We start from the raw sequence: 17,305 nt of genomic DNA, 5'->3' as shown, positions 1-17,305 counted from the left end.
AACAGTTAAAACAAATTACAGTCACAGGAATTATGCAATAAGGGCACAGGCGTATTACTTCGAAGGCCAAAGATTCTGCAGGAAGGATGTGGGTTGGCCATAATCCTTCGGACACACAGCTTTCTTATTTTAAAAGGTTATCTGTATTCAGTATTGAAGTACAATTTTCCAACTTCTTGCAGTGGCCTCTTTTCACAGATGTGACAGCATCCACGTATTAGAAACAGGAAACCATGATGCACAAAGATATTCTACAGAGTGCTTTAATTTTAAGGTGCCCGCTTCCTTCAGTGGGGAAATGCTTGTTTAAACACAAGTTCTTCTGGCACAAGCACTTATTGAAGGGTTTCTGGCTGTCAAAGAGTCATGGTTCTCTGCGCATTATGTTTCTGTCCCTTAATAAAAGAGAGGCAGTATGGTAGAGTCAAGGCAGAGGGAAAAGGAGAAAAGGGAACATGCCGTCTTTGGAACAGTGGCTAGATGCAGACCAAGAAAACCTGATATGCTTCCTTGCATACCTCACTGAGTAGCTATGAGAAGAAAAAGAGAAAGACATATACAGTGCCCAACACCTCTTGAAGGACTATAAATGCCTCTAATTAAAAGCTAGCTGCATTATAAATGCCTCTAATAAATGATGGCATGTATAATACAGCTAGCTTTTAATTAATATTTGATCCAGGGAGGAAGTTTCAACAATTTTTGTACCCCTGTTGAGAAAGCCACTGATTGCGGCTTAAGGTTTTGTGGAATAGATCCCGTTTCCTCAGAGGTATCCTTGTTTGACACAGGGACGCAGGTGGCGCTGTGGGTTAAACCACAGAGCCTAGGACTTGCCGATCAGAAGGTCGGTGGTTCGAATCCTTGCAATGGGGTGAGCTCCCGTTGCCTGGTCCCTGCTCCTGCCAACCTAGCAGTTCGAAAGCACGCCAAAGTGCAAGTAGATAAACAGGTACCGCTCCAGCGGGAAGGTAAACGGCGTTTCCGTGCGCTGCTCTGGTTCGCCAGAAGCGGCTTAGTCACGCTGGCCACATGACCCGGAAGCTGTACGCCGGCTCCCTCAGCCAATAAAGCGAGATGAGCGCTGCAACCCCAGAGTTGGCCACAACCGGACCTAATGGTCAGGGGTCCCTTTACCTTTACCTTTAACCTAGTTTGACAGTTACGTATACATCAGTAGAGATATGAAGGGCGCCCCACCCCCCCAGCAGTCAGCAGTGTCTGAAGGCCGTGAAGTGCAAGGGCGAAGTAATAGGTGGGGCAGATTTTCCATGTACAGGCTTGAAATAAATTAATTATATGTGGCTTGCAAATAAGGGGTTTTTTTTATGCCAGTTCAGCTAAGGATGCAGTTCCAAACAGCTGATGAGTGTGATAGCGTCATGTGATTAATAAGAAAAGCAGTAGCCAGCAAGAGATGTCTTCCAGGTTGCATCTCCTTACAAAAACAACAGAACAGTATCTGTTTGTTTTGTGTTGGCTGCGCAGAAAATGAATAATGGTCCGAAAACTCTTGGACCCAGTAGTTAAAATGAGTTAAGTTTTCTGCAGCTGCATCATTCCTAACATACACAATGGACTCATCTCCTTGTGAGTTACACCCTTTCTCTCCGAAGAGAGGGGGTTCTCAGCTCAGCTCTTTGTTTTGCAAACATTTCCTTTGAGTAACCAAGCAAAGTTTTGGATCTTAAGCTGGTATGTGGTGCTATTGTCAAGGAAAAAAACCACGAGAACTTATAAAAGTTTGCAATTATAAAACATGGAGGGTTTCCCCCCTAAAAGAATAAGTTATACTCAGAGTAGACCCATTAAAATCACACAATTTGATTTTTTGTGGATCTACTCTGAGTATGGCTGACATTGGATATCACCCAATAAGTTTAAACTGCTTGGTAGCTGCAAGAAAAGAGGAATTTCCAGCATCTTAGATCAGTTTCCTGGCCACTGATGGTAAACAGGGATATGGATAAGTGTTAAATTTTAAATGCTAAATATTGCAAAGCTTTTTCCAGCAGAGAGAGCAGATGCAAAATATTATATTGTAATAAAAGATTATTCTGCAAAAGAAATCTATATGTGGACTTCCTTAGCTTTAATAGATGTAATGTGGCAATTCTGTACTTTCGCTTCTAGAAATAAGTATCACTTAACTAAGACAGAAAGGATAGATTTGGGTGTCAACTGGTTAAGAATTTGTCACTTTTTCCTTACAGATATTGATGAGTGTGAAGACAATCATAACATCTGTGATGGGGGCCAGTGCACTAACATACCTGGAGAATACAGGTGTCTTTGCTATGATGGATTCATGACATCCGATGACATGAAGTCTTGTTTAGGCAAGTAAAAAATATGTTACCCTAATCCTGTTTGTAACCTGCCTGTGATGAAAATAAAGGAGATGGTGCTTTGTTTAAAATTTGCAAGGAAGCGGTAACTCTTCATCATTGTTACTAACGTGGATGATAGATGGCAATCAGTTGTTTGCCACTACTTGTCAAGATCGCTTAATGTCATTTGTTTCATTTTCACATCATTTGGATGTTGGCTGCAGATGAAACTTTATAAAAGTGTCTTTGAAAAATTCCTGTTTTTCAAAAATGATGAACACTGAAATGTTTCTGTTTGGTTTTTTAAAAAATAAATAAAGGAAAATGTTTAAAACATACCGTATTTTTCCGTGGATAAGACGATATTCCCCCCCAATTTTTTAAACTTTAAAATTGGGGGTTGTCTTATACATGGGGGCGTCTCATACATGGAAAAATATGGTATTCTGTTTTCTTTAAGATTATCTGCTGAATAGGGCACACAAACCCGATTCTGACATTCTGAGCAGGCCTTAACTAAACACTTGAGGAGCAAAGAGTAATTTCGTGAGTGCACCCTCTCCACCCACACACTTCCACATTGCTCTGGCCCTCTGCATCTTCCAGGGTGACTGTTTGCAGCAGGGGAGTCTGTTAGAATTCCTGCTCCATGATTGCAGTCATGGGATTTTTGTCTATCGCATGACGGTGTATATTTTGACTCCACAAAGTGGGAAGTGACAGAGATAGGATGTTTGTGTTCCTGTGTTCCGTGAAGTGGGACTATTGTCCTTTGTTCTTTTTCTCTTTGCTGTCTGATGCTAGAGAGAGAGGGAGCCATGTTGCAGTGCTCCGTGTGTGTTTATATGTAAATAAAGTAGATTAGCCAAAATGCTGAGTTGCTGAGGTCTGTCACGCAAGCTGCGAAGACTCTGCGGATTCCTAAGTGTGCCGATGTCTATTGGCATTGGTTGCTGTGATGTTTGGGCAGAAGAAAGCTTTTGAAGCTCCCGAACGATTGAACCAGGAGGGAGGGAACATGCTAGTGGTGCATATGTTTCTACCAGGGTCCTACTCGAGTGTAGGACGAGCTCCTGACAGAGTCTCCTATCCTTGTGGATTCTTCCAATTGTGTGGAACTTTGGTTTTCCAGAGTTCCAAAACGTGTGAGAGCTTCTCTGAGTATAGGAGGCAGCCCTGCTGTCCACAGTTGTTTTGGAGCTGGCAGAAGCTGATGATGGATGGGATGAGGGGCAGAGCTAGCACACTTGCTATAAGTTTCATGCATGTTATCCCTATCAAGAGTGAAAAATCCTTTCTGTGAGCTTCTGGAGCATTTTGATAAAGTGTCTAATGTAAAACAGCCATGGAATCCTCAGTTGAAGTACAGATCTTCAGAAATGAAGCCTTTATAAGCAGGGTTGGGATTCCAGTGGAATGATTCCAGGCCTTTTAGGATTGAATTTACCCTAAGGAGGGGGAAATGTTCCACACAAGAAGATAGTGGAGAACATTAAGACCTTGGTAGGTGACTGCACTTTTTAATACCAGTGGTGGAGGAACATTCAGAATATAATAAGAAAACATAGGCCAGATAGATTCACTCTTAGAGATTCTGGGCTCATGAAAATGGAAATAACAAACTAGGAGCCAATGGGGGGGGGAGAAGTAGAAGGGAATGCTCATATTCAAATGAATAGGAACAGCCATCAGAGGGTTGAGGTAGATAAATCTCTCTGAAGGTTTCCAGGGCTTGTTTCTGTTCCCATCACAACTCTAAGGAGGAAAACTTCCAGGTTACTTCGTTTACCTTCAAGGAGCTAGAAACAAGACTATCCTCAGCTTCCTAAATGGCTTAAGACTTTGGGTTATTTTCAACTCACTTTTACTCAGGGTAGACCCATTGATGTTAATGGGCCTAAGTCAGTCATGGCCATTCATTTCAATGGCTCACCACGATGTGTTTAAGTCAGTTGAATACTATCCTTTGGCTCCAGTCATTTCACAGCGCTGCATGGATCTGTTTCCAAAACCATATCATTCCCCTGCCAAAAATGTCATAGCTGCTTCCTCCCTTTTTGTAATAGTTTATAACAATACTTGTATCTAGAGTGAAATGTGAGTAGCAGTTTCTTAAGATTTTTACAACTATAACCCCTTCCCCCCTACAGATGTTAATGAATGTGAGCTGAACCCGAACATCTGTCTGAGCGGAAGCTGTGAGAATACAAGAGGCTCTTTTATCTGCCACTGTGATATGGGTTATTCTGGCAAGAAAGGAACAACGGGTTGCACAGGTATGTCTTATGATTATATGTAAATAGGTAGTTTTTCCCCATTTACATATATATACAAATATTTGTCAACAGAATAGTTGCCCATTTGTTTGGTAAAGCAGAATGCCCTGCCTCTTTCTGGGGCACAAATTTAAGATTAGTTGACGTGAGAGAGAAATAATGAGAAATCTTCTGGGCTTTGCTGGCAGGCGCTTAGCTGGTCAGTTACTCAACAAACTGGCCACTTTCATAATACATCCGTGGTTAATTTTATAGCCGTGGAGTGATTTGAAAGTTGCCAGTTGTTTTTTGCCATCTGGCACAAGGAGAGTGCTTTGCTTCTCTCATCATCAAAATAATTGCTAAGAATAAATTTAAAAAGCTCAGTTGGTATATCATTGCTTGCTCTAGGGTGGCCTGCACACTTTCTTTTTGTTATTTTTCTGGTTAATTATTTTTAAAGGACGGAGAAGGATGGACCTATATGATTTTTTTTAACCCACATTCTAGGTTGGGGATAGCAGTAGGCCCTCGTTCTAAAGGCTACTAATTTAAAACGCTTGTGGTCCAGCAAAGGAAGTATGGGTTTTCCATGATCCTTCATCCAGTTACATTTAATTCCTATCAAAATTGTTGAGGTTTGCCTGTGCTCAGTGGTGTCTCGGATTGCGGGTTTTGAGGATGAGCTCTCAAGTTGCAGATCTGTAAAAGCAGGAAACACTCCTGTATCTGTCCACGTGCCCTGTGTGAATGGGTAGCACACAGGTACGACTCAGTTCCTCTGTAGTTAACATGACTAAAGGTGTTCATGGATAAACAGGACCACCATGTGCTCACCAGGACTCCTGGGTGCCTTTGGCTTGGAGCCAGTGGGTGATTTTACCGTGACTAGATTAAGCGCCATAAGAAATCCATTAAACCCTGAGCCTATTTTGTAGTCCTGGATTTCATATATTAGCCTGCTGTTCATGTAACGTTAAACCGTAGTTAAAATTTCATAGAATCATAGAATCATAGAGTTGGAAGAGACCACAAGGGCCATCGAGTCCAACCCCCTGCCAAGCAGGAAACACCATCAGAGCACTCCTGACATATGGTTGTCAAGCCTCTGCTTAAAGACCTCCAAAGACGGAGACTCCACCACACTCCTTGGCAGCAAATTCCACTGTCGAACAGCTCTTCCTGTCAGGAAGTTCTTCCTAATGTTTAGGTGGAATCTTCTTTCTTGTAGTTTGGATCCATTGCTCCGTGCCCGCTTCTCTGGAGCAGCAGAAAACAACCTTTCTCCCTCCTCTATGTGACATCCTTTTATATATTTGAACATGGCTATCATATCACCCCTTAACCTCCTCTTCTCCAGGCTAAACATGCCCAGCTCCCTTAGCCGTTCCTCATAAGGCATCGTTTCCAGGCCTTTGACCATTTTGGTTGCCCTCCTCTGGACACGTTCCAGTTTGTCAGTGTCCTTCTTGAACTGTGGTGCCCAGAACTGGACACAGTACTCCAGTGCACGATGCTCAAAAGTCCCTGCTTCACTTCTCCCATACTCCTGACTTTTTAACTGGGATTTAATGTTACATGTGAAGTGGGCCATTGAGTCATGGCTGTGTTTTGCCTAACTAGGTCACTATGCATACAGATTTAGGAATGTCTCCTGTGTCTGGAAGATGTAACATGAGAACTGACCTTTACTCCAGCAAAATCTTTTATACTAAGTTTTATTCCACCTAAGTTATTGGCAAAGTTCCATGTTGTGAGCAAGACTGGACCAACTAACACAGCATGTAATTCATTGCATCGTGAGAAGACCACCAAGGACCACGTCAACAAGACCATATTGAATTTGGATTTGGAAAGTCTACACTTTGTGTGCAAACAGCAGACCCTCTTTTCCAAATGTTTTGGTGAATAGTATGTGGTTAAATAGCTTTCTCTCCTTGTGCTTTCAAAGTGACAGCAGTACAGATTCTTGATTTTAAGTGAATTATATCAAGATATGTCAGCAAAACCAAAACATACATGATTTTCATTTCGTTCACCAGCCAAAAGCACTGAAGTTCAAACTTACAAGCTCAGAGGCCAGTTGCATTAATAACACAGGATGTTGGCATTTGAGCAGTGGGGTTCCAAATCATAGCTATTGCCTAAAATATAAACACAAGCATATGGTTAATTTAATTTTTTTAATGCAGCTTTAGAACAAACACTACTCTTGCAGTCTCAGAGTGGGACAAATACACCAGCCAATAAGTCACTTCTGCTAGGAAACCGAAATTAATGTTGTAAAACAGACATCAAAAATATTTGAAAATGATTCTAGGTGAGAGCAGTGTGGGAACATCATGTATCCCTGTTCATTAGTAACAGCTGTCTTCTGCCACGAATACGCATACATGAATGTGGATCTAAGCAATAATTGCTTTTTCCCTCTTGGACCAACCTTCCAGCATTCTGTAGATCAGGCACCCCCAACCTGCTGCCCTCCAAATGTTTTAGCCTACAACTCCCATGATCCCTAGCTAGCAGGACCAGTGGTCAGGGATGATGGGAATTGTAGTCCAAAACATCTGGAGGGCCGAAGGTTGGGGATGCCTGCTGTAGATAGATATACAGATTTTTTAAAGTCCTTTGGGGTTGGTACCACTTTTTAGTATAGATGTGGGAATCCCACATTCGAATCTACCCCACCCTCTGGAGAAAGCTTCATACACAAAAGCCCACTTCATGGGTAAGCATGAAGTTTGCAGTGGACACTGAGATCTATCAGACTTTGCTCCTAGTCTCTCGCCAGCAGGAGCAAAAAGCGATCACCTCCAGCCATCTGCACTATGCATTGAAAACAGTACCATCCCACTTCAAACAGTAAAGAGAATTACCCGGAGACCCCTATCGTGCCTTCACAGAGCTGCAGTTCCCACTCTGAGGATTGTAGGTCTCCTAACAACTTTCAGCATCCGTAACAAATTGCAGTTCCAAGAATTCTTTGAAGGAAGCCATGACTGTTTAAAGTGGCGTCATAGTGCTCTAAATGTTTAGTGCTGATGGAGCTTTAGTGTTGCGTCCAAACCAGGGATTGTGGTTCATTTTGCTCCGAACAAATCACGCTTAGCAAAGAACAAATCTTAGCTATGGTTTACTGTGACGTGTTAACACTAGCATAGAAAAATCAGCATGTTGGGGAGAATAGTATGCAGGGAGCCTTTCTGTATGTTAGCTTTCCAGGGGGTAGGAATGTTTTGCCATGGGGGAATATTTCCCTCCGCGGGATGGGAACTTGCAACCTTGGGTTGCTTCAGCTGAAGATGCTGGTGGCATTGCCTCTCTGCATTCCTCCTACTGCCATGGTGCGGTTGCTTCTGCTGCTGAGGAGCAGCAAGATACAGGAAGAAGAGAGCGTCTGTTGATACAAGGAGGGCTCAGAAAAACGACAGAGGATTCTAGCAACCTAAGGAAGGACCAGCAATGAATACAGTGCTAAGCGAAACTTACCGGAAGAATAAGAAATCAAGATAACTATTTTTTAATAAAAGAATGCAAACGGTTTGTTGAATATTGACAGATATAAACAGATAAAAACATTGGCAGGAGTATTGTAACAACCTGCAGTTTTATAAGAGTACGCATATATTTGAAGAAGATGAATAATTGAGCAAATTCAGTTAGTTTGGATACGCAGAAGATAATAAAAACAAAATTTAAGGAACCGCAGAAAGAGGGGGATTGAAGTCAAGTTTGGAAATGTCAAAATGAATGTAAAGTTAGTGAAATGTATAAACTTGAAAAGTATAAATAAATAGATAATAAAAATAAAAAATCAATGAATGCAGTGCATGTGTAGCCAGCTGCCATGCAAGGGGGAGCTTGCAGCAGTAGTGTAGCGAGATTCAAAGGGGTAGGACGAAGGGGATGTTCTCAGTTGTGAGAATGTGTCCCCCGAACATTTGTGTATTGTGTTTATCATACGTTTAGCACTCTGGCAGCCAGTGTGAAGTATGTGTTCCTTTTACTGCTCACTCGAATGTGAACACAGTATTTGCAGCTGCCCTTGGAAGATGAACAGGGGTCCTCCTTTTGTCCCAACTGTCCAAATTCCTTTGTTAAAAATGTAGCCTATTTTATTGCTCAGACCTGGAGCCAAGTGCTTTGTTTCCTATTCCCAGACAGGAGACATCCCCCCTTACCCCAGTGACACAGCATTTGGTGACAGCATTAAAAATGTTTGCATTTGGGTTGAACAGCTTGACAATGGAGGATGAATTCTCTTCTTTCTGTTGACATGCCAAAGACACCAACACATATATTTTTTTGAGAATTGCAAAAATGTGAATACAACTTTCAAGAGTAGTCTCTTTGTTCATGAGAACAGCCACATAATGTCCTCTGAGTTCTATTACAGTTGCATCTACATATTTCATCTCTTTAGTCATGACTGATTGTTTCCATTTTAACAAGTAAACATGTTTTCCCCCTTCACCCCCAATCATTTAACTTTGTTTGCAATCCACCCACTGACATGCAGTCCCATTCTATGCAGATGTTAATCTGTTTTCACTTCAGTTCTTAGTAAGAATGTGGGCAGGGTTCATAGAAATATTTGGTTATATGCAAAGATATATATTACCTGTGACAGAAATCTGGGCGGGATTCATGCCATCATTTTTAATTATCAGAAAATGAAAGTGAGTTGAGTCAGCTGAGCTACGTGTATATCTTGCTTGAATGAGGAATACAGCACAGAAAGTGTTTGGAAGCAGGGAGTCAGAAACTACTTTATAAAACCCAGCCCTAATTCCAAATTCCTATACTTCATCAAAGCTTCACATTTCTTGTATTCAGTACATCTGATGCTCAATGTATTTATCAAATCCTGTCACCAAGGAGTTTGGTTCATCTAAACTCTGCACATGCCCTGGAACTATCATATATATTTTAGCTTTTCTCTGGGCAGTAAGTGCAGTGCCACTGCAAAAGAAATCATAGGAAACAATATTAGTTTAAAGCATACCTCCCATCACAGTAGCTTTTTGATGGACCATAACCCATGTAGCCTAACTAGTCATTAGAACCTTTGCATGTTCCTTTATGTGGAACCTTTGGCCTGCAGACCAGCCTTGGCCTACCAGGGGGTCCAATTTGGCCCATGAGGTCATTTCCTCCAAGCATGCCCATCACCTGACAAAACTGACAAGGCAAACAGCACTTTTGAAAGGCAGTCTAATAGCAGTTCCCGTGATCCTGTTTCAGCTGAAACAGGATGAGCAGGAGCTGTCTTAAAGTGCTTCTTAAAAATTTATTGAAGCATCCCTCTCCCCCATCATTTAAAGAAGGGGTGGGTTCTTCAAACAGCCCTTTTGAGAAGCACTTTAATGTGCCCCCCACAATCCTGTTTCAGCTGAAATGGGGCCACTGAAGCTGCCTTGAAGTGCTTCTCAAAAGCCCTGTTTGAAGCCGCTCACGTGCTTTTATGAGCAGGAGAAAAGCCCGTACCCACATCCTATCACCTCCCTACCGCTTGAGAAATGCATTTGCTTGTTTTTAAAGTGCATATTTTCAAAAATAAACCTGGAGAGAGACAGAAACTGCACATCATGCGACGTTTCATCCTAGGTCAAGTGGGAAACAAGAGTTGACGTGGGGACAAAATGCACAACCTTATGAAGATGCATGTTCTCCCCAGTAGCGGTGGGTGGAGCCATGTTGTCTACCTGGCTCCCCAATGATGCATGTTGCTGCATGATGGAGAGGAGCACAGCGGTGGAGCTTGACGTGTTATAGGCATAGCAGTGGAGCCAGTCCATTGCTCTTGCCACTGTGCTCGCACTCAAGCCCTTGCTACTTCGCCCCTCCTCAGCAGTGACACATGGCACTGGGAGCCAGATGAACAACTCTGCCTGTACAGCCCCACCAGCCGCTACTTTGCCCAAGACCCAGGGCTGGGGAGAAATGGAGAGGAAAGTTGCTATCCACTTTCTCTCTTGCTGCATCTGTAGAAGGTAGGGAGCAGCTCTCAGCACATCCACATGGTGACAGGAATATGACCTAGAAGTCACAGAGCGGGTGAGGACTTAGGATATGGGCCAGTGTAAGGTCCCTTTCGGGACGTGGGTGGCGCTGTGGGTTAAACCACAGAGCCTAGGACTTGCCGATCAGAAGGTTGGCGGTTCTAATCCCCGCAACGGGGTGAGCTCCCGTTGCTCGGTCCCTGCTCCTGCCAACCTAGCAGTTCGAAAGCACGTCAAAGTGCAAGTAGATAAATAGGTCTAAATAGCTCCAGCGGGAAGGTAAGCGGCTTAGTCATGCTGTACGCCGGCTCCCTCGACCAATAAAGCGAAATGAGCGCCGCAACCCCAGAGTCGGCCACGACTGGACCTAATGGTCAGGGGTCCCTTTACCTTTACCTTTAAACAATGCATTAGTTTGCATTATGTACATGGCTTTAATTGATGTCATATGCACCATGGCCTGTTTCCACTGTGAACGTTTTATTTATCTGCATGCCTTCCTTCAACACAAATATTCTCAGGGTGGCTCACAACAATATGACTGTTGTACAGAGGCCAAGTTGATAGCTGCTGCTGGGCTGGTGGCAGAGCTATTTATGTTCTGTTTTAGTTCAGTGGGACAGTATAAGTTCAGTGTGAGAGCTGGGATGTGGTTGTTTTTCTGTGCTTGCTCTCAAGCGCTGGAGTCTTGGGACCGGTTCACATGGCCTCTTGGTGTGTTGCGGCCCTTTATTACAGCCTTGTTTTTGCTTTTACTTTGTATAGACTTGGACAGAATACAATATTCAAAAAACATTGGCTTGCCCCACACTCAACTGTTTGTTGAGAGCAGTGCAGGCTGCCGCAGACTTTCCTAGATGGAAATCGACTGTGTTTTCTGCTAGCAGCAAATCATTCGAGGCAACTTTGCTTCCTATGTGTGTGACGCAAACTGGCCTGGAAAATAAAGCAGAGCCCTCACATCACGTTAATCGACGTTCCTTACGAAGATAAGAAGACATGTGCTCTAGTAGGAAGAAGCAGTGGGGCGGGCTGAGGATGTAGGGTCATCCTTGGGCCGGAACGTTTGTTTTTATTGGCCTGCCACAGTTTTACGCTCAAAGGGAAACTTTGCAAGGAAACAAGATCTGGAGGGGGGGATAGATAGAGAAAATGTTTATACAGTCTTGACACTGTGCTCTTCCTTTTAGTAAAGTCAATGAATATTTTGCTCTTCGTTTTTAGAGGCTGTGTTGGGTATCTTTAGTCATGCTGAGTAGCAGCCTGCTTCACAGTGGTCCTGCAGGAATCGTAAGAGACTTGATAGGGCAACAGAGCCCGGTCTCTTTGTATTACTGGAAAGCTGGAAGATAATTTTATTTTGGTTTCATAATCAGGGGACCAAACCAACACAGTTTGAAAACCACTGTGCTAAGGCTCCTCCTTTCCTCTGACTGAAACTTTTGTTGTTGTTTAGTCGTTTAGTCGTGTCCGACTCTTCGTGACACCATGGACCAGAGCACGCCAGGCACTCCTGTCTTCCACTGCTTCACGCAGTTTGGTCAAACTCGTGTTGGTAGCTTTGAGAACACTGTCCAACCATCTTGTCCTCTGTCGTCCCCTTCTCCTTCTCCTTGTGCTTGATCTTTCTCAACATCAGGGTCTTTTCCAGGGAGTCTTCTCTTCTCATGAAGTGGCCAAAGTATTGGAGCCTAGGCTTCACGATCTGTCCTTCCAGTGAGCACTCAGGGCTGATTTCCTTCAGAATGGATAGGTTTGATCTTCTTGCAGTCCATGGGACTCTCAAGAGTCTCCTCCAGCACCATAATTCAAAAGCATCAATACTTTGGCGATCAGCCTTTTTTTATGGTCCAGCTCTCACTTCCATACATCACTACTGGGAAAACCATAGCTTTAACTATATGGACATTTGTTGGCAAGGTGATGTCTCTGCTTTAGTTCAGGGCACAAAATGATTGCTTTTGAGGGATGTGAAATGCCCTCCCCAAAACAGTTACTTTGTCACTTGTCTCCTCCCGCCATGGCCACTCTTTTGGTGACTATTTATTAAAAAAAGAAAGGAATAAGGAGTTGCATCCAGCTATATCCCACTCAGAGTAGACCCACTGAAATTAGCCATGGCATTTAATTGAAATGGGTCCACTTGCTAGTAGGACTAACAGGCAGCCAGCCTGTTCCTAGTCTATGCCAACTGTGCAAGTCAGTTCCATCCAGTTACCAGATTAATGTGTAATGTATTTTTTTAACCTGTACAAAAATTCATATTGAAATAAATATTTTATCTTGAAATATGTATTTAAATACTCATTTTATCTCATTGTACAAATTTCTAAACACGTTTTATCCCAAAATGCGCATTTCAGCATTTTGGGGTATATTTTTTGAGCCAATAACTTACGTTGCAAACTTCAGAAAAGTACAAAATCTGAAAAATGAATGCATTTGGATCTGCATGTTAGCCTGGGAAGTGTGGATCATCTCTGCCCAAAGACTTGCTCCGACCATAACGCTGTGAAGATGGAGATGAAATTAACAACAACTGGAACCTTCAGATGGAGGATGAATGACGCCCTATTCAGAGATGAAGAGATTTATAAGAAGGCCCAAAAAGCTTTGAAAGACTATTTTGAAATTAATTTGAGAACAGATGTGGAGAAAAGAATAATATGGGACGCAAGCAAGGCCGTGATGCGAGGTTTCCTAATACAACAAAATTCCATAAAGAGGAAAAAGCAGAATGAGAGGAAAGAAAAACTCTTGGAAAAGATAAAAGAAGGTGAAAAGAAATTGAGGTCTAAACCAAAGTCTCATGAGATTTTGAGAGAAATAAAGTACTACCAGACGCAATATATGGAATTGATGAATCAAGAGATAGAATGGAAAATAAAACAAATGAGACAAAGAACATTTGAATCGGCAGACAAATGTGGGAAACTTCTGTCATGGCAATTGAAAAAGAGACAAAAACTGAACACAGTGACAAGTTTGGAAATGGATGGAAAAATCATCCACAAACCAAATGAGATAAGTAATTGCTTTCAAAGTTTCTTTAGGAAACTATATGCACAAGGGCCAGTTGATGAGCAAGAAATAGAAGAATTTATTAAGAAGTATGGACTACCAAAGATCTCAGATCAAAGGAGGAAGTGTGGATCATCTTACCTAGCATTAGAAGTTACAGAAATCAAATTCGTGAAGCATCTCTCACTGTCTTCTGTTATTGCAGTCATCTGGTAGTATGAAAGCTGGCTTTAAAATGAAGCTATAAGGAAGCCATGTAAGCAATCAAAATCAGATTCAGTCTCCAATGCATAATTAACAATGCAATGCCAAGGTGGTGCTCTCTGCAGAATCTTTCCACCTGTTGGAAATATGGTGGTGCTGTGGTCTAAAACCACTGAGCCTCTTGGGCTTGCCGATCGGAAGGTCAGCAGTTCGAATCCCCGTGGTGGGGTGAGCTCCCGTTTCTCGGTCCCAGCTCCTGCCAACCTAGCAGTTCGAAAGCACGTCAAAGTGCAAGTAGATAAATAGGTACCACTCCGGTGGGAAAGTAAACAGCGTTTCCGTGCGCTGCTCTGCTTTCGCCAGAAGTGGCTTAGTCATGCTGGCCGCATGACCGGGAAAAACTGTCTGCGGACAAACATCGGCTCCCTTGGCCAGTAAAGTGAGATGAGCACCGCAAGCCCAGAGTTGTTCGCAACTGGACTTAACTGTCAGGGGTCCTTTACCTTTACCTTTTGAATACTGTACTCAAAGATTTGCCAGCTGCTTATCAGAAATTAAAGCAGTTAAGGGGGGAAAGTGTTTGCCCGAAGAAATTTGAGAAAGTGATTTACATTTGCTTCGCTTACATTTTATTGTTCCCCCCTGCAGATATTAACGAGTGTGAAATTGGCGCCCATAATTGTGACCGGAATGCTATCTGCACGAACACAGCTGGAAGTTTCAAATGCAGTTGCAGCCCAGGTTGGCTTGGCGATGGTATCAAGTGTAAAGGTGAGTTAGAGGAACTCTGGTCAAGTGCTGTTGTTTTTAAACCTCGAAATATTTATATGTCAGTGTTGAAAGTAATCATTTGGGCATCCTTTGCCTTCATTTGCTCTGAAAGTGACTTTATAGTTATCAAATCCAACTCTCTGTGCCAGTGCGGAGATCTCATCAACCCCTTGCAGATGTTTTTCTAACTGCTCCTTAAAAACTTGGAGAGAAGGAAAGTTTGCTTCTTTCCTTAGGCCTCTTCTACTGTGGCCCAGATGATTTTGAAATAAGCATTCCCTCTCCACCGCTTCAAATAATCAGCTTAAAATTACATTTGTTTCTCTTCCCGGGAGTATAAACAATTGCTGTCAGTCTTTATTCAGGCATTTTTATAACAATCTGCAAAGCAGTACAGTGTACCTCAGCAGCTATTTCTTCACCTATCAAAACTTGGCTTATTTTTAAGTATGTGACACTTAAGTTCTTGGTATGGCAATTTTAACATCGGCATCTGGCACAATGACATGTTTTGGTGATGAATTGCCTGGTATAGCAATTGGTAGTTTTCATCTTAAGTACTTATCTGAATTTACTTAGACTTGGGAATGTTATGTCAATCCGCAGATAGAGTATATGGAGGTCTATTTTTTTAAAAAAAACTAACTGGGAATTTTGTCCCACATATTGTCGTGCCATTGATTATTTTTCATAGGCCTTCTGCTGTTGCAAGACTTTCCCTTTCAGCTTGCAATGAAAAATATTTGTGTTTTTATTAATGTCATTTTTGTTCCCTTCAGACCTAGATGAATGCTCAAATGGGACACACATGTGCAGCCCCCATGCGGATTGCAAAAATACCATGGGGTCGTACCGTTGCCTGTGTAAAGAAGGGTACTCTGGGGATGGATTCACATGTACAGGTAAGCTTTCTTGGGGGGGTGCTCCCATACCTCTGATGGTGACATTTAGGGAGTCCCTTTCCTCCACTGTCCAGTGTTTGACAATATAAAATGGTTCCTCAGGAGCACGTACCTGGCCATCTTACCCATTTGAATGAATATGTGGCTGTTGTTAGAAACAACTGAATAGGGCCTGTGTAAACAGGTCAGACAGATCTATTTCTGTTCTGTTGCAGTTGTTTCCACAGGTTCATTCATAATTTAGTTCCATTTCATCTCCACATTAATCTACATTTTTTTAAAAAAAAAAGTGCAAAGAGTACTATTTAAATTAGGGATGATTCAGTCTATTTTTGACCCATGTGAATCTCACATGTGTTTTTTAAAGTCCAGATGGGAATTCATATTTAAGTACGTACTTGAACAATATTTTATCACAAAATATGTATTTTATCTCAGTGTATGTATTTAAACCTAGAACAATACCTCCCCCCCCCCCAAAATAACAATACAGTAGTCGAGACTATGCATTTTTCATGCCTTGTGGGGTTTTTTGTTTGTTTAGCTAATAAACCTATTGCAAACTTAGGAGAAATCTCTCTCTCTCTCTCTCTCTCTCTCTCTCTCTCTCTCTCTCTCTCTCTCACACACACACACACACACACACACACACACACACACACACACCTACCTTCCACTGAGCTATGGCCCTACCCCTTTATGTCTTCCAAAGCAGAAAAAAAAATATTCTCTCCCTTTCCATTTGGCAAACACTCATTATGTCCATACTTTAGTTTCTGTTGTAGAATTTCAGGCCTTGGGCAATAGTTGCTCCTTGGCATAAATAAAAGAAAGTGTTCACTCAACTGTGACTTCTTTTTCTTTTCAGATATTGATGAATGCGCAGAAAACTTGAACCTCTGTGAAAATGGCCAGTGCCTCAATGCTCCAGGAGGTTATCGCTGTGAATGTGATATGGGGTTTCTACCTACCCCAGATGGGAAAGCCTGCACAGGTAATTCAGTGCCGTATATAAACCGTACTTACCTGAATTTGGCAAGCCAGTGTAATTAGGCAATCATCGCAGGTCTCCTGAATTTTTAGTTTTCAATTCAAAAGAAAATTAAAAGCACATCGCCACTGAGATCAAAAAGAAGTGCCCACTTGGGAGTTTCAGTAGAATGTGTCCCATCTTAGTATATATTTATGAAATATCAAATGGTTTATAAAGATATTGAGATAAAATTGTAAGAAGCGTAAGTTGGTTATGAATGATGATCTCACCATCACAGTGCATCAACAACTCATAGCAATGCTAAACCTCTGTGAATCGTATCCTATACAAACAAGCATTGCAATCAATCGTGAATCCTAGTTGGGATTATGCAGATGATGAAATGAAGTTTTACATATAGGAGCTAGATTCATTATTGATGTAGTAATTATTATTATTATTTGTTAATTTGTTTACTGCTTAATGTCAAAACAGGCTTGCAAGTGGTTTGCAAGTATTAAAAACAATTATACATAAACAAAGGGACATGGGTGGCGCTGTGGGTTAAACCACAGAGCCTAGGACTTGTTGATCAGAAGGTTGGTGGTTCGAATCTCTGCGATGGGGTGAGCTCTTGTTGCTCGGTCCCGGCTCCTGCCAACTGAGCAGTTTGAAAGCACGTGAAAGTGCAAGTAGATAAATAGGTACCACTCCAGCAGGAAGGTAAACGGCGTTTCCGTGCGCTGCTCTGGTTTGCCAGAAGCGGCTTAGTCATGCTGGCCACATGACCCGGAAGCTGTACGCCGGCTCCCTCGGCCAATAAACTGAGATGAGCGCCGCAACCCCA

General features: G+C 42.3%; 1 protein-coding gene across 1 annotated transcript in view; it reads left to right on the top strand.

Annotated features, from left to right (window-relative positions):
• The window catches only part of FBN1 (fibrillin 1), a 209,898-nt gene that overhangs the window by 142,301 nt on the left and 50,292 nt on the right, over positions 1–17,305 (top strand). Inside the window, 5 exon segments of the mRNA XM_028705574.2 lie at positions 2,214–2,339; positions 4,481–4,606; positions 14,461–14,583; positions 15,363–15,485; positions 16,354–16,479. Of these exon segments, the coding sequence (XP_028561407.2) occupies positions 2,214–2,339; positions 4,481–4,606; positions 14,461–14,583; positions 15,363–15,485; positions 16,354–16,479 (624 nt within the window).

Source organism: Podarcis muralis, chromosome 14 (assembly GCF_964188315.1).
Source record: "Podarcis muralis chromosome 14, rPodMur119.hap1.1, whole genome shotgun sequence".
Taxonomy (NCBI): domain Eukaryota; kingdom Metazoa; phylum Chordata; class Lepidosauria; order Squamata; family Lacertidae; genus Podarcis; species Podarcis muralis.
The sequence above is the reverse complement of the archived record's forward strand: the minus strand, read 5'-3'. Positions and strand labels throughout refer to the sequence as shown.